The sequence below is a fragment of the Clarias gariepinus genome, chromosome 23 (assembly GCF_024256425.1).
Source record: "Clarias gariepinus isolate MV-2021 ecotype Netherlands chromosome 23, CGAR_prim_01v2, whole genome shotgun sequence".
Lineage (NCBI taxonomy): Eukaryota > Metazoa > Chordata > Actinopteri > Siluriformes > Clariidae > Clarias > Clarias gariepinus.
Genome location: NC_071122.1, coordinates 21,856,538 through 21,877,329, shown reverse-complemented (window position 1 = coordinate 21,877,329; position 20,792 = coordinate 21,856,538). Strand labels below are relative to the sequence as shown.

The 20,792-nt window shown below is 40.4% G+C and overlaps 1 protein-coding gene across 1 annotated transcript in view; it reads left to right on the top strand.

The window, feature by feature from the left end:
- Positions 1 to 482: 482 nt before the first annotated feature.
- Positions 483 to 20,792, top strand: part of adamts9 (ADAM metallopeptidase with thrombospondin type 1 motif, 9) — a 62,770-nt gene continuing 42,460 nt past the window's right edge. Inside the window, exons 1-16 of the mRNA XM_053484174.1 lie at positions 483 to 742; positions 1,526 to 1,911; positions 6,040 to 6,199; positions 9,132 to 9,406; positions 10,078 to 10,161; positions 10,358 to 10,482; positions 10,796 to 10,836; positions 10,935 to 11,040; positions 13,034 to 13,180; positions 13,448 to 13,589; positions 14,427 to 14,531; positions 15,258 to 15,403; positions 15,825 to 16,006; positions 16,499 to 16,635; positions 16,852 to 16,969; positions 18,402 to 18,497. Coding sequence (XP_053340149.1) covers positions 640 to 742; positions 1,526 to 1,911; positions 6,040 to 6,199; positions 9,132 to 9,406; positions 10,078 to 10,161; positions 10,358 to 10,482; positions 10,796 to 10,836; positions 10,935 to 11,040; positions 13,034 to 13,180; positions 13,448 to 13,589; positions 14,427 to 14,531; positions 15,258 to 15,403; positions 15,825 to 16,006; positions 16,499 to 16,635; positions 16,852 to 16,969; positions 18,402 to 18,497 — 2,353 coding nt within the window. The 5' untranslated portion in view covers positions 483 to 639. The remainder of the gene's footprint in view (positions 743 to 1,525; positions 1,912 to 6,039; positions 6,200 to 9,131; positions 9,407 to 10,077; positions 10,162 to 10,357; positions 10,483 to 10,795; positions 10,837 to 10,934; positions 11,041 to 13,033; positions 13,181 to 13,447; positions 13,590 to 14,426; positions 14,532 to 15,257; positions 15,404 to 15,824; positions 16,007 to 16,498; positions 16,636 to 16,851; positions 16,970 to 18,401; positions 18,498 to 20,792) is intronic.

Genomic DNA, 20,792 nt, shown 5'->3' with positions numbered 1-20,792 from the left:
ATGATGAATGATGACTATGTTATTGTAAAGATCTTTCATATATATCATATTATGTTGGAATTACCAGATAGCTTGTTAAGTCAGTAGAATTTCTTGGCTAAAAGTGATATACAGTGATGTAATGCACACTTAGACACTTAGTGTCTTAGATAGAAAAGCATGCATTTCCTAAAAAAAAAAAAAAAATTATTCTAAATAATCTCTAACTCCAAGCTGCAGTACTGGGAAAGCCCAAGCCCCGCCTGTGCATGAGGACCTTCTTCCTCACACACACCTTCATCTCGCCCCGATATCCCCGCCCCTGATCTCTCACTCCTCAGTCAGAGTGAACCGGGGGCACCGGAGCCCACCACGACTCGACTCCCATCCACACCCTCCTCCTCTTCCCTCCTCCTCCCCTCCCTCCCTCCCTCCCATTTAATAGGCTAGACAAGTTTGTCAAGAACTCGGACAGAGCTCGCGGACCCCGGCGCACGCACGGACGCACGCTCGCGACCATGTAATCCGCCCCTGAGCGCAACAGCAGCAGCAGCGGTCAGGAGCAGCAGGGATAAGAGGGATAAGATCAAACAGCCTTCCGGATACATTGTAGTGGATTTGCGCGCGCTGTTTGCGAACTTTTCATTTTGCAGGTTAATCATGCACGCTTTTCCCTGGGGTCTGGGCTCGTTCATCATCTTACTCCCCTACTTCGTGAATGTAGCAGCTTGGACCGTCAGATCTCCAGAACACTCCTCACAGGGTAAGGAAAACTTTTTTCGTTTCATTCATTTTCGGCTTCCCGGTATATCGTGCGCTCCGCCTAAGAGACGATGGGACAGAATGAATGGGTTTTGTGCATGATTCCTTGGTCTGTGTCAAATAATCAATCGGGAGATGCTTTAAAATAAACTGTTTGACTCAGAATTATTATGATCACGGTTTTCACGGTATCACCGGCACGTTTAGAATGGATATTATACATTATTCCTTAATTATAAGATTTTGTTATATTGCGTACACCTTTCATCTATCGTACATCTATCTATCTAGTGCGTAGATCTAGATAGATAGATAGATATATAGATAGATAGATAGAGTTTAAAATGACCAAATGTAGAGACAAGGAAAGTGTGTGTGTGTATATATATATATATATATATATATATATATATATATATATATATATATATATAATGCAGTGGTGTGAAAAGTTAATCATTATAAATTGGACTATAGATATTTTACAGTATTTCTTAATTATTAGCTGCATTCATCAAAACAATGTAAAATGTCGCGCTTTACAATATAAATGATGATTCTACTTACTTGATTGCATGCTTTCATATTACACTGCATGGACCTTTGTAGATAAAATATGCTGACACAATGTTTAGACTAGGAAAGTGTTTTGTTTTTTTCCTGATAGTGCTGAGTTGTGAAAAGTTTCAGTCAGCCCCCAGTGATTGTAAAGTTATTGTGCATTTTTGCACGCATTCTGTCTGTCTGTCTTTGAAACGCATCATCTCCAAACGCTCATCCACAGCCGGATCACCGCAGCACACTGGAGCGCACGAGATCGTGACGCCCATCAGAGTGACCGAGGCCGGGCGCGCGCTGCCCCAGGGCGCGCACTTCAAACGCAGGAAGCGCAGCGCCGATCAGGACACAGAACCCGAGCACTGGGAATCCCAGCACGTGCATTACCGGCTCTCCGCTTTCGGTCGGGACTATCACCTGAACCTGACGCTCGAGGCGGGATTTATTGCGCCGCTTTACACCGTATCCGTCCTTGGCTCGAGGAACCGGACGCACGAGGGAGGTCAGGAAGAGCAGGAGGAGGACGAAACCGTGTACCGGCACTGTTTTTATAAAGGACACGTGAACGGAGACACGGAGCACGCCGCCGTTATCAGCCTCTGTTCCGGTCTGGTGAGTGTCAGAAACTTTTTTTCCCCTGTTGGAAATGAGCTCAATAGCACTGAAGGATCATTTGCACGTGAAACTGCTTGACATCAATGCATACATTCATTCATTCATTCATCTTCAGTAAGCACTTTCACCTATGGTTGCTCTGGGACAAGAGCCTTTCCCAGGTAAAGTGGGAACACCCCTTGGATGGGACACCACTCCACCATGAACACACACATTCACACCTCTGGACTGTGTAGAGTATTGAATTCAGGTGTTTTAATCAATCCCCAGTGAAGGGCAATCTTAACGCTTCAGTATACAGTACCAAGACATCTTGGACAATGCTCTGCTTCCAACATTGTGCATGGCTTTGAGAGGTTTAAAAGAGACTGGAGAACCCAGATGAAGCCCACAACTCAGCTCTAAATTTGGAGGCTGTTCACTGTTCCTAGACCAATTGAGGAAGAGCTGAACAAGCAAGTTGAGCCAGGGTTGCCGGAAAACATATGAAGGTGGAAACATTAAGGATCTACAATTTTCCACAAATCTATAAGCACACCCTAGGAAGCTATACTGACATTACATTCTCATATAGTATGCAGCCAAAAGGCTAAAATTTGAGAAAGCATTTGGTTACTCTTGACCCCTTCACGTAAACAATACAGACAAAAGTATTTGGCCAAACCTTTTAATTATTGAATTCTGGTGTTTTAATCACACTTATCCCCAATTAAAGGGCAATCTAAATGCTTCAGCATACCAAGACATCTTGGACAATTCTATGCTTCCAACTTTGTGACACCAGTTTAGGGAAGGCCCTTTTCTATTTCAACTTGACTGTGCCCCAGTGCACAAAGCAAGAACTATAAAGACATGGTTTGATGAGTTTGGTGTGGAAGAACTTGACTGACCCCAACACAGAACCCTGAGCTGAACCCCAAAGAGCACCTTTGGGATGAACTGGAACAGGGATTGTGAGCCAGGTGCCTGACCTCATAAATGCTTTACAGAGTGAATGGAAACACTACAAGAAGAGTAGAAGCTATGATAGGTTTGGCCAAATCCTTTTGTCCATATAGTGTCTAAGTTCAAGTGGTTGCAGTTGGAGTTAAAGCATGCACATCACACAAAACAACATTTATGTTTGTTTAATTAGTGGACACTTTATTTAGTGCATTTTCAACAAAATGTTAGCGACCCAGAAAACTGAGCATCTAAAGGCTAAGTCATTGCAGTGGTCCCACAGCGCATGCATACAGCAGCAATATGTTCATTTTACATCTTAATGACATCAAAATGACTGTAAAGCTAAAATAAGTGAAATGATGGAGCTGTAAAATGCAATATGATGTTTCCTAAAGGGTTAATGGAATAGTGTGCATTAAGCTTAGTTAAATAATTTTGTTCTTATATTTCTTTAAATTTACTTAACTAATATTTAGTTTTAAGTAGTGATTTAAGTATTATTTATCAAAAATTGTGACTTACCCTTTTTCTGGTTTTTCATTTAAGGTTATTGACCACTTAGTTAACTCTAACTAAGAATTAAAAAGTGATTCCAGAGTTGATCCTCATGTCCCCTGTAGTTGGCTAATGGCTTTTTTCGAGTTTGAAGCAGAAGCTGATGTGCAAATTCCCAGATAACTCGACAATGACCTCATGATGTACAGTATGGAAAGATGAAGTAGTTACTTAAGATGAATAAATAAATGATGTTTCTGGTTCTTTAAACAGGCTGAAGCTGTACAGTACAGTTAAGATCTTTTTATTAAACTTATGTCTCTAATGATTTCTATACATCCTTGTTCCAGATGTAATGTTCATATTCATAAGGGATTGATGTTACATAATGTTTTAATTATTGGTGAACATGCATGACGGTTTGTAGAAACCTTTGCATGAACTTAATGGATTTTTAATTAAATATGTGGCTGACAGTAATATACAATAATAAATTAATTAGATATGCATTCATTCATTGGTCAATATATCTTTTAAGAAATTAAAGAAATTTCTTCAAGAATTTACATCTTGGCTGGTGTGCAACATATGGGCTTCAGTAAAAAGTCTTACCTATAGTTTTGTTTTGTTTTTTCAGTAAGACCCACCATGCAGAGTTTACCAAAGAACATAGAAATACATTATAATGCACTTCAAGCATGTCTAATTGTGGTTCTCTAAGGTAGAATTAAGACCACCCAACTTATTCAACCAGTGATCACGCTGATTACTTAAAGACCAGGTTTAAAAGGTTTACTAGAGCTGGCACGTGGGAAAGTGGACTGGGATCTTGGCCATATTTGCTGAGTAAGAAAGACAAGAGTGTGTTTTGACGTGAGACTTAGCACTCTCCAGAGCGCTGTTATTTTTGGAACCTGCTTCACAGCTTCCTGTACTTTTGCTCAGGTTCTTAGAAAGACCAGTGCTGTTAGAGGTTCTTTACACATGCACTCGGGAAAGGGAGAGCGATTAAAGTCAAAGGCTTTTAGCAGCAAACTAAAGAGAGTATGCATTTCCAATGACAAAGAATTGCTTTTGCATGACACTGGCTTCTGATGCTATTGTTAGTGATGGCATGGGAGGATGTGGGGTATAGGTTAAGATTATAGCCTTTGATTATTATGTAACAAAGATAGTAAAAAAGATTGAGATCTTCCTTACAATGTGTAGTGGCTTGTCCAAGGTCATGATTAAAGCTTAAGGATGAGGCCTTTAAGGTTGTGTGTCATGAAAAAAAAAGTTAGTGGAGTCTTCTAAGTCCAGGGCATGACAATGCCACAGCCATGCATGGCCAGGAGTCCAGGTGTTCGAGGGCATCTGTAAGGGCAGGGATAGCTCAGTGGTTAAAATGTTAAATTACTGATCAGAAGGTGACAGATTTAAACCCCAGCACCAGCTTGACTTGCCTTAACTCTCAATTGCTTAGATGTACAGTATATGAGATAAGTTACTCTGTATAAGGGCATACATGCCATAAATCTTCATGTAAGCTCAGGAGAAGCATTCCAGAAAAGCCAAAAACAAATTTTCAAGAGCAACCAGTGCTCCCCAATGGCTACGAGGCCTATATACAGAAAGTAATGCAAAAGTGGGCATAACATTTTCATTTACTGATATAGGCAATTTACATGTTGGTAGAGTAACTCGTCCTCTATACTAGGAAGAATCAGAGTCAGAAAGATTCTGGTACTACCTAACATAGTCTTCATCGCAAGCGATGCATTGTTAAACCCAACTCTCAAACCCTATTTGAAAATCCTCTTTGTTGCAGTTGATGGTTTCCCACGGCATGGTTTGTCTTCAACGCTGGTTTCCCCTTCTTTAAACTTGTTCGTGCATGTGTACACATCGTCAACGAATACACCTCTGTAAACAGTGGGGGACCATCAACTGCGATAAAGGGATTTTAAAAGAGGATTGGAGAGTTGGGTTTAGTGATTGATTAGTAGTACCTCTGTATAGAGAATGAGTTGCTCTACCATGTGCAATCTAAACAATAAAAAAGTTATGCCCACTTTTGCATTACATTCAGTACAGTAGAAAAGTCACTTTCAATACAGAATTTCAAATGCGGTCTTAAAACCCGCCTGTGTATGCTGGTGTTTTATCAGGGTTAATAGACAGTAGTCTGAGACATTCGATTTTGTTCTTTAACTATAACACTGGTCTGAAGTGACATTTACTCTGATACGCATTTTCAATTATTGCAGTCTTCTCACTTTCCTGATTTCAGCCATTGTGCTCTCGTTGCTTTTTTACCAGTGTGAGAACACACACTCCTTATAAAAGAATGCTGGCATCACATCTCCAGTGTCAGCACTTTTCCCCCTCATCAGCTTTCACAACTAAAAAAAAAAAAATCACATTACACCATAATTTCCTGATAATCATCACTCACGTTCTTCTCCTCTAGAGGCCAGTTTGCCTATATGCATGCAACATATGTACTCCCTTTTGTAATTACTGCATCATTTATGCAGGACGTAAAGATTGCTGGTGGATGGAGGGGACGGGGGGGGGGGGGGGGGGGGGGGGATGAGTGGAGGCAGGGGGTAAAAGACAAGGGCAATTAACATCAACCTGTGGAATGTTAGTACACACCTCTGTGAGCACGCTCCATTTGAAGTGTTGCTGTTTTTTTTCCAGCTTGGCACTTTCAGGTCGTCAGAAGGGGAGTATTTCGTGGAGCCTCTTCACAGCTACAATGGTGAACATTATGAAGAAGAACACATCAAACCTCATATTGTTTACAGAAACGATGCACATAAGAAGGCCAAAGAAGATGCGTCGTCATGTGATGCTTCACGTAAGAATGATTTTTCTTTATCTCCCTTCGCTTCTACCTTTATGTTAATGTATCATCTCTCTTACATTAACACACACTGAGTTTCATCATAAATGCTAGACATCTTGCAGGAGTCTTTCTCAAGTGAACACACTTTACCAACATATCCCCAGTGGCAGTGTGGTTACCGGGCATTCTTTTTTTTTTTTTTTTCTTTTCTTTTTTTTTTTTTTTTTTTAATGACCCTAAGGGACAACGCCAGTTTGTGAATACCAATTTTGGTTCTGTTATTTAATTGCTTTTATTGCCTTTTTAAGTACCTTCATTAGATCTACTCACCGAGGTAGCGCCTTTGCCTTCATTACTTCAGCGCACACAGCTCACTTCAGCTCAAATGGTTAATCTAATTACCTTAGATCATTCAATTAGCGTTAATCTATGTCACCTCGGTTTACTCGATTAACGTTAATCTATGTCACCTCGGCTTACTCGATTAGCATTCTTCTATGTTAGATCTGCTCACTCAGTTAGCATTAACCTAATTACCGCAGGTCATCAAGTTTAATCATCAACGTTAATCTATATCACCTTAAATCTTCCACTTATTGTGCTCAATCATTTAGCGTTAATCTTCAATACATAAAATGATTAACACCTCAATTTATTCATTTAATATTTTTTTCATTACCTCAGATTATTAATTTAGTATTAATCCTCCACACCTCAATTGATTCATTTTGCGTTGATCCTCTATACCTCAAATTATTTATTTAGCATTAACCTTTAATACCACAAATTATTAATTTAGCAACAATCTTCAGAACCTTAAATTATTCACTTACTTCTGTTTTTGATTTAACGTTGCTCTTCGTTACCTCAGATCATTCAGTTATTCTTAGTATTCATTACATTAACCTGCTAATTTAGCACCTAGCTCCTACCTGCGGCTTTATTAGTTTTATTTTAACTAAAGTATTTATTAAATTAATGTGTTTCTAGGGTAAAAAAAAAAAAAAAAAAAAAGTCTACACATCCTTAAATATCAGCTAGTGTCGTAGCCTCAATTAGCTTTACCCACTCCCAGTTAGATTTTGCTACCTCAGATCACCTGATTAGCATTAAATCTAATGCTATTAAAAACTACATATTAGTCTTACTTACATTAACATCTACATTTCCTCATGTCATTAAGAGTTTTATTGGCTGCCAACAGCTTATTGTGCCACATTAGGAACGTTGTTAGCACTACAGTCCTTATTACATCAGCTCACTTACTAGCTAGCATTAATCTTCCTTTACTCAGATTTCTATTATTTAACACCTGCTAATTAAGATTTACCTGAACCCCACAACTAAGGTAAAAGCACAGCTTTTTGATTATAACTTTAGCTTAGTTCACTAGGTTAAGATTTATCTTTATTAGCTCAGCTTGCCAACTTAGCATCTTCATTAGCTTGGGCTTGAAATAGCCTTTATTAAATTAATGTTTTAAACTACAAACAGGTAAAAATCTCCAATTATAAAAAAATAAAAAATAAATTTTAAAAAGCAAAGAACAAAAAAGGATATAAAAAGTATATAATAAGTGTCTAAGAGTTGTACTAAAATGGTAGAAACAGCGCGAGTGTGGCGTTCACGATTCAGATACTGCCCTAGTTATTTATGGATCTCGTGTAATCATTTCTTTCCTCCTCACAGACCTGACAAAGTGACATAAAAAAAATTTCGGGTCCTATTTATGGCCAATATCTTTGCTATTTTTAAAGGAATGTCTCAGAACGTAGCTGAAAAGGTCTGTCCTTTTTTTGTTTAGTGCAGCAGGAAAGAATCATTCCAAATGTTTCTGGTATCGCCTTCCATCTCAGTTTATTGCCGCAGAATCCTGTTGACTCTTGCACTTCCTGTGGCCTGAAGATAAGGGAACCCGATAGGCACAATACTGCCCGTACCACGGCAAGCGGCTCTGAGGCCGAGCAGTGCTGAACAGCGTACTGAACAACCCAAAGTGTTTGAAAATAAATTTTAATTGTGTGTAATGTAATGCAGGGTGGCAGCACGCTACTGTTTATTCATAAACCTGAAGAGGGCCTTTTGTGTTGGCAGATTTTTTCCTGCGATATTGTGGCATGTAAAAGAAATATGTTTGCCCCAACTTCCAAAAATGCACTGGGGCACGAAGACAACAGGAAATTTTATAAAAGGTCCATTGTGGCTTCTGTTTTTTCTCTTTTGTTTTTAGTAGGAGGATAACTTTCATTGTCTTTTATTGTTTTCAGGGTGTCGGTGTCATATCATTAGAATTTGGTATTGGCTTCTATTTGTTTTTGCATCTTTCTTTACAGTGACCATTAGGACAAACTCTACTATAAAACCGCCGTCGTATCCCAGGGCTCTGAAATGCGGCAAGGCTTTTACGGCACAATGCCAACTTCACCTAGCATGAACCTGACTAGCCTTGTAGCAGATGAAACCTCAAAACATAGCTTAGCCACAAAACATTTTTCCTTCTCATTCCAAAAACAATGTCAAACGCTTTACCCGACAGCAGGCGCGTTTTGCTCGCGACTGCAGTTTTCCAAATGCCACATGGTTAAAAGTTCATCTGATGCAATGCTACAGGATAACACTGTATGGTTAAACACTAGACTTTACAACATTGTATAAATGTTTGCGCGGTGCCTTGTGCATTCTTTAAAACCAGCGCTGATCCCTTAAAGGAATACTTCAATACTGAAAAACATTTCATATCCTTATGTTAAACTATACCTTTGCACCAATAGAGAAACAATAAGTGTTCTAACTTTCTAAAATAATTCTACTCAGACAAAAGGCAAACCCTTTACGGAGATTCCACAAAGAGACAAACATAAGAACGCCTCAGCATGCTAGCCGAGTTGTTTTAATTCAAATGTGTTGGTTTATAACATGGTCATGTTTGCATTTTCCGTGCCAGGTCATAAAGAGGACGCTGAGAAACACAAGGTACCTGGGAGCTTGTTGTCTGACCTGGAGGGTCTCAGAGCAGGGGTTCTCTCAGGCGCTTTACCCTCGAGGGAAGACAAGCAGCCGTCAGCCAATGACAGCAGCAGTGACTCAGGACCTCGTCGGAGAGCAAGGCGCTTCCTTTCCTACCCACGTTTCGTGGAAGTCATGGTCGTTGCCGACTACAAGATGGTGGAACATCACAGGAGCAACCTCCAGCACTATGTTTTGACCCTAATGTCTATTGTAAGTTCTGTCTCACAGAGAGCTTGATTAAGCATGGGTCCTATAATGTAACCTTTTCTTACAGTTATTATGATGGTCAAGTAAAATGCATGCTTGAGAGGCTTTATGGCATGGCTGCCGAGGAGGTGAAGTTGACCTACTTCTGTCTTGGCACAGACCGTATTCTCTGCAGGTTTATGGGAGCGCAATCAACTTTCTCAACAACTGAAAAAAAAATTTCAGCAGCAGCTGACCAACTGTACTGTATTATAAATAGAACTGCTGTGTGAGGCCTTCTTGAGAATCGTAGCTTCACACAGCTGCATGTTTTAGAGTCACCCGAGGACAAAAGCGCTTTGAGAATTAGAAATCCCTGCAAGTCAGTGTCATGCATTTTTTTTTCTTTTCTTTCTTTTTTTTTCTTTTTTGCAAACATTGCAGTATGATGCAATGCCTAATTATTGTAATTTGTGTATAGATTAGAAGGACATTCAGATGTTTTGCTCATAATGAATTAACATATCATTTCCTTTCATTGAGATAATAAAAAAAAAAAAACTAATTTGGGGAACTGGGCCGTTCATGTCCCTTTCCAAACATTTACTTCCGTTCACTTAATTCCTTTCCAGCATTTTTTTCCCGCTGTTTTGCTTAGCCTTTGTCACAACCAGTTTTGCTTTGTCTCTGTTCAGGTTTCCTCAATCTATAAGGATCCGAGCATCGGCAATCAGATCAACGTTGTCATTGTGAAGCTCGTCATAATAAACAATGAGCTGGTAAGTTACCAGTCCTCCAGTTTCTCATACTGTACCTAGTACATGGTTGCATGCTAATCTCAGCTCTCATGGCTGATGCAAGACCTCCACCTTCTGCCATATTTGTATAATTAAAGTCTAGCTGTTGTATAAGTTTTGTCCAGCGTGTTGCAATCAAGATTTCTGCATTTCACCTTCTCTCTGTTTCTACACACAGAAGGGTCCGGGTATCTCGTATAATGCACAAGCCACTTTAAAGAACTTCTGTGTCTGGCAGCTGGATCAGAACAACCTGGACGACGAACACCATGACCACTTTGACACGGCTATCCTCATTACCAGGTCCCACAGGTTTTACTTCTCTTAGAAAGAAAGATTAGCCAAAATGCTAGAGTGGCTAACTAGCGAGGTTTATTGGGGAGCATAATTATATTATTATACATGCAAGTCCACAGCGTATATAGATGTTTACTGTATGTCACGTCTACGAAAGTTAACTAAATTTGAATAGGTGCCATACTCAGGGGTACAATTGCAATACAGGGGGGTTAAACTTCACTTCACACTAGTAGAATGTAAAATTGTAGTATTGTATAAAACAGCATGTGTGTGTGTGTGTATGCTTTGTATAAATGTAACATGTTTATTTCCACAGGCAGGACATCTGTCGAGCAAAAGACAAGTGTGACACTTTAGGTAATTTTTTCCCTTAAAATAAGCAATATCACAAGCTAAATGTTCCCATAAATTATAATTATGATGTCACCGATACCCGTTATTCTCTGCTTTTCCAGGTCTTGCGGAGTTAGGCACGGTGTGTGATCCGTACAGGAGCTGCAGCATCAGTGAAGATAGCGGCCTCAGCACAGCTTTCACCATCGCGCATGAGCTCGGCCATGTGTAAGCGACCACTTCCACCATCTACGACCGCTGACTATCGGTCTTACACTCATAGCGAATAGGCTTTAATGATGGACATTTTGATAGTTACTGGGTTCTCCTTAGAACTTTCTCAGGGAGGGAATCTTGAAGAGGATTGAACCTTTAAGTTCTATAAGCTTATTTACACTTGTCTACTTATCTCCAGCCTTTATTTTTTTCACCCACATATTCTCTGAAGGTCCTGAGTCTTTTGTTGTTGTTGGCTAGTCTTCTTTTACTGATCTTCTCTTGTCTACATGTTTTCTACTGGTCTCCAGTCCTCTTTCCTGGGTTATTACCTTCTGCAAGTTTTATTTACTAGATGTACTTGTAGATCTTCTTTCATGGTCCAGAATTGTCTATAATGGTCTGTCCTGCTCCAAGTCTTGATCCTGATCATCAGTCTGATTCTCCATTAATATGCAATATATCTTCACCTTTGCTCCTTTCAATTCTTTCCTTGTTCCTCTTTTTCTTTTCAGATTCTCGAACGTTCTTCTCCCCAAACTCTAACCTCAAATTTACAGGAGCAGAATTTGTTGAAGGAACTTCTGGTTCCTCATTATTTTTTCCACTGGTCCTCTTTAACCTTCTATTCCAGCCGTTTGTCTCTTTGACTGGTCTTCTGCCTTTTTCATTAATCACAATCGTTCTCTGCTAGTGCAAAACCTTCTTCTTATTCGCTTCCCTAGTTTTATATCTGAACTCTGTTGTTCTTTTCTGGCAACTTATCCATTCCTCTGTTCCTTTCTGCTCTTTAATTACTTACTGTACTTGGTGTCCCAGTCCAGTTTTCTTTTTTAGTGTCTTGTCTTGCCTTGTCTTGTCTTGTCTTTTGGTCCACTGGTCCACAATGTTCTTTCTAGCACCAAAGTCCAATTTATAGGTTCATACTGCATGTTTCTTTGCAATGTCATTCTTTAGTCCTGTGATGAAAATATTCTATCCTTTTCTCCAAACTTCTGCAATCAACACATCGACTCAGACTGGGGTCAGGGTCAGGGGTATCTAAGTGGTGAAGCGGTTGGACTACGGCTTAGAAGGTCCCAATTTTAAAACCCATCATCTTGAGCAAGGCCCTTAACCTTCAGTGGATGTATAAGGAGATAAAAGTGTAAGTCGCTCTAGATAAGGGCAACTGCGAAAAACTGTAACTTTTGAAATGTCTCTTTGGATCAGTGAAATGTTTCGCTTGACCTCTATTACAGCATGACAGTAAGCTATAAACTCTGTCTACACTCGATATGCGATCCTTCATGAACATACAGTATGCTGCAATTTGTTGTCTGCTAGATATTCCGTAAGGTTTGTAATTAAAAAACCTTTGAAAATAGGAGTCGTTTGGGTGATGGACAGATCGCTGGCTTTGGGATGTTGATTCTTCCACCTTTACAGAGAGTATTACTTTGCTTCAGTGCTGAACTTAGTAGCTTCAAATGTGATTTGATGTCTTTCTCTATTTCACCTCTTCGTTCCTCTTTGTGCTTCCAAACTATTCCCTCTGGTTAGTTGCAGCCTTTTGCCTCGTGCTCGTCTCCTCGTCTCCTCTGTTCCTCTGTCTATCACTCAGCTAAGGTTCAGTCTTTCTCCGTTGCAAAGCTTTTTTAATCACCCCGAGATTACAGAAGTACAGATATGCATTTTTCTCCATGAAGCCTTTTGAACCGTAACAGTACATTTATTTCCACTGCGTGCACAAGATGGGATTTTGGAATTCCTTTCTTATCCGGGGGAGGGCTTTGACCTCACTGCTGTAGGCTGAGCAGGGGATTGGCACTATAAGGTGCAAAGCTGTACACGTCGCATCTCGCTCCTGACGTCTCCGTTCCCTGTATGACCTCCTTTTCACGAACAGCATCGATACTGTTCTGCCCACTGGGCCACTGCTAACCCAAATGTAGAACATTCTACATCGATAAATGCGTTTAAAGGTCACTGATGTCTGCATGCCTGTATACATTGTGTCTCGCAGGTTCAACATGCCCCATGATGACAGTAATAAGTGTAAAGAGGACGGTGGTAAGGTCCAGCAGAATGTCATGGCCCCCACGCTCAACTACTACACCAACCCATGGATGTGGTCCAAATGCAGCCGGAAATACATCACCGAGTTCCTCGAGTATGTACCCATCACTATATGCACAACATGGCTTCCTGTGACTTCCACTCCATTGTAAGCTTTGTTAGAAAGAGCTCAAACAAATGGTTCAATGCACATTTTAAAATCAATGAGTTTTTTTTTTGAGATTTTTTCAAATCTGTAAATTAAACGTAGATATTCAGCTCCTCAAATGCACACTCAAGACGTGTTTTGTTGTGTCTTGTTTGTCTCTTGTTTGTTTTGTTTTCTTTTTGAAGTTGTTTTTTTTTCATCGTTTCTTATTAGCACAGGGTATGGAGAGTGCTTGCTCGACGAACCCGTGTCCAGGCCGTACCCTCTGTTCCAGCAGCTTCCCGGGCGCATGTACAGTGTTGATCAACAATGTGAACTCATATTTGGGCCTGGGACACAGGTCTGCCCGTTCATGGTAAGGAAACAGGAGTATTACATTGATTAGGGTCAAATTTTGTTGGGTTTTTCTGTGAATGATGATCCTAGCCGAGTCCAGCGAGTGGAACGGCTGATTCTTGAAACTCAGCGGATAACTTGTCGCCAGATTTCGGAGAAGAAGCGTCTGTCTGTCAGGAACCTCGCCTGGAGGTTATTTCCACATCCCTCTTGGAGTCCTGACCTCGCTTCATGTCTGGGTCATCCACGGAGTTCCTGGGAGGCCGGCGTACTGAGAAAACTTTCTAACCTTAGTGGTATCCAAGCACTAATGAAACGTGGAGATTAGTGTAGGAGGTGATTATATAGAGACATAAAGGGAGGTATTTCTCTTATAACTGTGTTATGTTATGCTGCACTATCCAACAACAACAACAAAAAAAGTCCCAATTTGACATGAACACCCTTCAAAGCATTTCCGCCATATTGATAAATACCTCCCTAGTGGTAAACCACCTGACTGATTTGTTTAACGACGAGTTTTCCAGCGAGGCTTTCGAATGTACTGTACCGTATTGTGGATTAAAGGCATTCATTTCCATGCGGAGATTCACCGCTCTCTACATGGACATGCACGAGCAGAGGAATGGAGAGGAGCTATTTCGGGTCCCGGTTCTAAGTAGTAGTTACATAACATTGTTAAACAGCGCAGTGTAGTACATTCAGTCAGCGGCGTTTAAAGTGTTTGTTTAAAGGGTAAGCCCTATGAGAGAGGGATAGTTACCCAGTGTGTTTGTGTATGCTGGTCAGGGGGTGGTACTGAGGGCTAACTGTGTGCTTGTATGTGTGTGTGTGTGTGTGTGTGTTTGTTCTCCAGATTCAGTGTCGACGGCTCTGGTGCACGAGTCCAGAAGGAGCTCAGCGTGGCTGTCGAACCCAGCACATGCCCTGGGCTGATGGCACTGACTGTGGCCAAGGAAGGGCAAGTATTCCAGCTTATACTACTATTAATCAAGCACAAGGCATCCACACACACACTCTCATGCAAACACACACATATATACAAACTATCAACCACGATGCTTTGATGTACAGCACCAGCTGGACACATCTATCCATCTAGGAACCTCTGTAGTCCTACTAGGGACCATGGAGGCCAATGGTGACCCATTTTTATGACCATGGTAGGACATCTGGTCAATATTCATGCACCACGGGCAGTTTGGGAACGCCAATTAGCCTAATCTGCATGTCTTTGGATTGTGGAAGAAAACCGGAGAACCTGGAGGAAACCCACCAAGCACAGGGAGAACATGCAAACTCCGCCAAATAGTTACAACCTGCAGGTTATATAGAAGTATCAAGGTTCTGCCATGCTTTCAGAATGAAATCATCCTCGTCCTTAGTCCTAGTGAGTCCAAAAGTTGAGTTCCAGTAATTACGAATCCTAACATCTTAGGAGCTTCTTGGCGTAGGATACCTGCCGTATGTATGCACAGTAAACCCCCTTGACTAGGAGCAATGTTCACTCTCAAGTATGGATTTGCTCTTAAAGAGGAAGTGATGAACAATAGCGTAACAAGCTTTTTTTTTTTTTTTTTTTTACCAATATTTAAAAGTTACTGTATAGTACACAAAGCTTACGTGAATCTACCATGTACTGCATGTGACCCCAGTCACTCATCCCACTCCTTTTCTGTTTATACAGCACTGTAAGCACGGCATGTGCATCCCGAAGGATCATGACTTGAGGCCGGTGGATGGAGACTGGGGCATGTGGAGTCCCTTCGGCTCCTGCTCGCGCACATGCGGGGGAGGCATCAAGATCGCCACCCGGGACTGCAACAAACCCATGTGAGCAATGACACCTGATGGGTTCTGTTTTTTCAAGATGGGGATTATTGCTATTTGTTGATGCTTCATTTTGGTTGCCTTGGTAACTGTGACAAGATAAACCATCACAAGTGAATTATGGAATTAATATTTGGGGTTTTATTTCCGGTATCGTTACTTTTGCTAATTGAGATAATAATTCATTTTAAATCCAAAAAGGTCTAAATAGTATTTGTTTCAAAGTATTATCCCATTATTATTTATAGGATTGTTTATTTATTTATTTATTTATTTATTTATTATGTTAATCCGACCTGGACAGATAAGGACAATTATGACTTCTTCATAAGATCAAATCCCAGTTAAATTAAAAGCGCTTATGATTTTGATGATTCTAATTCTGTTAATTACATGCAAATGTTTTTTTGTTTTTTTGCCCCAGACCTAGGAATGGCGGACAGTACTGCGTGGGGCGCAGGAAGAAGTTTCGCTCATGCAACTCTGAGCCATGTTCTAAACAGAGACGAGACTTCAGAGAGGAGCAGTGCTCTGCTTATGATGGACGCCATTTTAACATCAACAGTCTTCCCTCAAACGTGCGCTGGGTGCCCAAATACAGCGGGAGTAAGTCTGGGTTGTCTAGTAGCAGTAAAGTTAAAGTTAGTGTTATTTTTTTTCCCTAGCTGGCCCTTCGCTTACATTGTTCTAAATGGATACGAACATGCACATTTGAAGGTGCTCAAGAAGATGTTTATTTAAAAATAAGTTAGCAACTTTCCTAATACCAGATTTTCCACACCTACATATATTTTTGTTCCAGTTCTTACTCAAGAGACATCCATGAATCTCAAACGAAAATCAAATGTCTAGATGTCTAAAAATGTTAAAAGCTTATGAATTAATTAGAAGACACAGTACCGTGTAAAAGTCTAGGGCCCCTATTGTTTCATCATATTTTCCGTCCAAAGTGCCAGACGTTCTTGTATTTTTAATGTAGTCATGAGGAATATTTCTCCAGGCTTCCTGAAGGACTTTTCTGCTTTTTTGCTCTCTGTCTAATGTTCAGGCATCTCTTTTATTTATTTATTTATTTATTTGCTTGTTTTTAATCTAAAGTTCTGATGAAGGACCGCTGCAAGCTCTTCTGCAGAGTGGCAGCAAACACCGCCTACTACCAGCTAAAAGATCGAGTGATCGACGGTACGCCGTGTGGCCCCGACACCAACGACGTCTGCGTGCAAGGCCTGTGCAGGGTGAGTGTGTTCTTTGCGATGCATGACAACTTTCCCAGTACCAACCCTATTTACATTTATCCCCCATTAATCATTAATTCATTAAGTCTTCATTAAGTCTTATTTTTTCGTTAAACACATTGCATGTTGCCTCAACGTTCCTTCACGGAGCACACTGCATTCCACTTTAGAAACAAGTTCTCTTTCATTTTTGCACGTTTTTTTGTGTTTCTGCAGCAAGCAGGTTGTGACCATGTTTTAAACTCCAAGGCCAGGAGAGATAAATGTGGAGTGTGCGGGGGAGACAACTCATCCTGTAAGACAGTGGCAGGGACGTTTAATACCGTGAACTACGGTAGGTTTTATTACGACGGGGGGAAAAAAACCCATTCTGTCATCCACAGGCGAGGTCTTTTAATATTAAACAATTCACTCACTCACTCACTCACTTACTCACTCACTCACACTCTTGTTTAATCAATCAGTCACTTATTCATTGTCTTTTTTTATTCTGTCACTCATTCACTCACTCACTTAATCACTCTCACTCATTCACTCACTCACTTAATCACTCTCACTCAATCACTCACTTATTAAACCACAAACTTACTCTCTCATTCATTTACTCACTCATTCATTCACTCATTCATTCACTTGCCCTCTCATTCTCCTCTAATTGAATCACTCATTACTCCTTTCCCCCCAAAAAAATCACTCTTTTTATTCACTCATTAAAATACCCGTTCTCTCACTCATTTACTTACTAAGTCATTTATGTGAACCAGGTTCACACTCACCTTCTAAGGCATTCACATAATAAATCATTCAATTCTGCATTCTCTTCCTCATTTATTCTGTCACTCATTCATTCATTCATTCATTCATTCACCCAATCAGTTATTTACTTGTTCGCTCATCCTCTCACTCACGTTGTCACTGAATTATTTATTTACTCACTCACTCTGATTCACTTATTCACCAATTTACACCCACTTGTCTACCTTTTTTTAGTCTGTACTCACTCACACAGTCACTCATTCATTCTTTCACTTACTCACTAATAGGATCACATATCGACTCGTTCTCTAGTTCACACATTCATTCTCTTTCTTACTTACTAGGTCACTCAATTACGCACTTTCTCACTCCCTGATTCACTCACTCACTCACTCACTCACTCACTCACTCACTCACTCACACATTCACACATTCACTCATTCATTTTACTGCACTTGCTCATTGGGCCACTCATTCACTAATTTGCTCACTCACTCACTCACTCACTCATGGGGTCATTTGTTCACTTATTCTCTCACTCCCTAGTTCACTTACTCACTTACTCACTCATGGAGTCACTTGTTCACTTATTCTTTCACTCCCTAGTTTACTCACTCACTCAATCAATCATCAGTTCACTTGTTCACTTATTCTCTCTCTCCCTAGTTCACTCACTCACTCACTCACTTGTTCACTCACTCACATTGTCTTACTCTTTGGATCTCACATTCACTCTCCCTCCCTCCCTAATTCACTCATTCACCTTCCTCTTTCCTGTAGTTCACTCTTTTACTCAGCCTTTCGTTTCACTGTCTTTCCACTCACTGACTTTCTTTGTTCTTTACTTACTTTCTTGTTCACTTTTTCTGTCACTTACTCACTCACTTAATCATTCCCTTCACTCCTTTTTCTCACTCACTCACCCAGCCACTCACTCACTCACTCACTCAGTCTGTCCTTTATAAATCAGGGATGTTATTCAGTTACTTACACCCTCATCTCTTTTACAGGTTACAACGTTGTTGTTCGAATCCCCAGCGGCGCTACAAACATAGACGTGCGACAGCACAGCCACTCAAATAAAGCGGACGACGATAACTACCTCGGTGAGTCGAGCTCACAATGATCATTTTATCGTTCCCCAAAAAAAACAAAAAAGTTCTTGAGGTTAGAGAACATGCATGCATGCGACTATAACTGGCATGTATACAGTTTCTAGGCTAATAAACGTCTTTATGTGGAAACTCCGGTGGATTTCCTGTGTCACCCACCAATACAGTCGTCTTCCTCTAGGGATACGATGACACATCCTTTATCACCCCCACTCCAAACAGAAGGGCATCTGAAGGAAACTTGAGTTTCCTCCACGCGTCTGAATCAGTACTGGGGATAACACAGAACATGGAGACTTCCGTGTTCAGAGGAAAAACGGAGACGAGCAGTCGAGTGCCTGAAGCAAAATTAGACCACAAGGATGTACCGTAGATGATCTTTAATACGTGTAGGCTAGTTTGGAGCCGGTGCTTTATTTTGAACACGCTCTTTGTTTTCAGTCAGCCAAGGCCCTGGGGTGTGGGATTATCACGACCAACGAAAATTTTAAAGAAAAGATAAAGAAAATGGACTAAATGATGAGGGCAGCACTAATGTTTTACAGTAATAAGCATGTTAAAGTTCACCGTTGGTGGTGTTGTGCTTGCTGCTAGCATTTTTTTTTATCTTCTTTTAGCCTTTTGCATTGCCGGGAAAGTAGAAACGGACATGACGTGTACAGTGGCGTGACTATCTAACCTAGTGAAAGCACAAAGCCAGTTCTTAGGAGGTTTGTTGTTGAACTGCATCTGAACCGGCACCAGCACCAGACATGAACTATAACCTGGTTCACTTTGGGGAAAAAGGAGTAATAAACCTCGTGTATACTTTTTGTTTTGTCTATGGCATCAATAGGGGTTCCCTTTCAGACAAGAGTGCTCCTCTGGGGTTCTTGGTCTATTTGAAACGGGTTTTAAAAAAACAGACACCCCTTTAAGGAAGCTTGTGGAACCTTTTTCCTCCCCAAACGTGTACCATTGTTTGTTATGTCTCTTGCTGTGATTCTGATAAACATCGGATTTTCACTGGTTCTGGTTACTTTGGGATTTTCTGCTGACTGAATGTTTCTGGGTGCTAGATGGTATTTTCTTTTTGTAAATAAAATGAAATAAAAAGAAACTCGAAAAGCTTTGATCAGTACCGTAAACTAGAAGCAAGTTATTCCAGGATTTGGTTTGGAAGCAAATAAAAACTAAATTCCTGTCTGCTACATTATTGCTTCCATAAGCCGTAATTACTTGTAGTTTGTAGGAAAAATCCTTCTCCCATCTGCAACATGATGATGATGATGATGAACTTTCCAACAGAAAACATGAAAAAGAAATATTCTCGGACATAACAAGCTTCATAACAAACAGACGAGAAATATTTCTGCATCTGATTTCTGCAGCTGGATTTTTTTGACCTTTTTTTTTTTTTTTTTTCATCCTGCTCTTATTTGTGCTGAGGCTCCAGTGTCATCGTGTAAATGTGCTCGCGGAGTATTTTTACAGAAAACGGTCAGCGTGAGTGTCATTGCGTGACACCAGGATCTTCATGAGTCAGATGAGTGTCCTTAATCGGAGAAAGTCTCAATTTAAAGCCAGCTGTCTGGTGCACGTGTGCTGAGCACATGTTAACACTTTTAATGGGCCTTGGGAGAAAAACTTTCCTGTGAGCCTTGGGGGGAAAAAAAATCCTGTCCTCGGCTTGTAGCATGAGTAGGTCACTGTGTCCTGGAGATCATAGCGATGTCTGCATACGTACTGTATGCATGTGTGTGTGTGTGTGTGTGTTCGAGAGAGATTTGCGAGTTACGGGAAAGCTCTGGAGTCTGTGATGTGTGAAATGGTGAGGAAAGTAATGCAGGAAATAAGCGACATAATCGCATTAGTGGATGTGAATATGTGCATTAAAGGAACAGCCGGCTTCTCCAAGGAATGCCAAACTACTTTACCCCAATTAGCTTCATGTCGGACCGAGACAATATGTTGCTAAGTGTGGACAAGTCTGTTACAGAAAAATAATCTTATGATGTTACATTTACATTTTTTTTCAGCATATCTCAAAGTGCTTTGTTGCTTTTATACCACAGTAAATTTGAAAAGGTATTAACGGCTATTTATACATTCATGGTTACGTTTAATGATGTGCAACCCGGAATAAAATATGTTATTTTTGTTTTACCATGTACATTATAGTGTCATTTCTGTGTTGAAATTAATGTTTTAGGAAAAAAAAAAAAGGGAAAAGCAGAAGTCGAGTCATTTTTTATTTTATTTATATCATAATATAATTTCACATATAACTTTATTATGGAAACAACATAC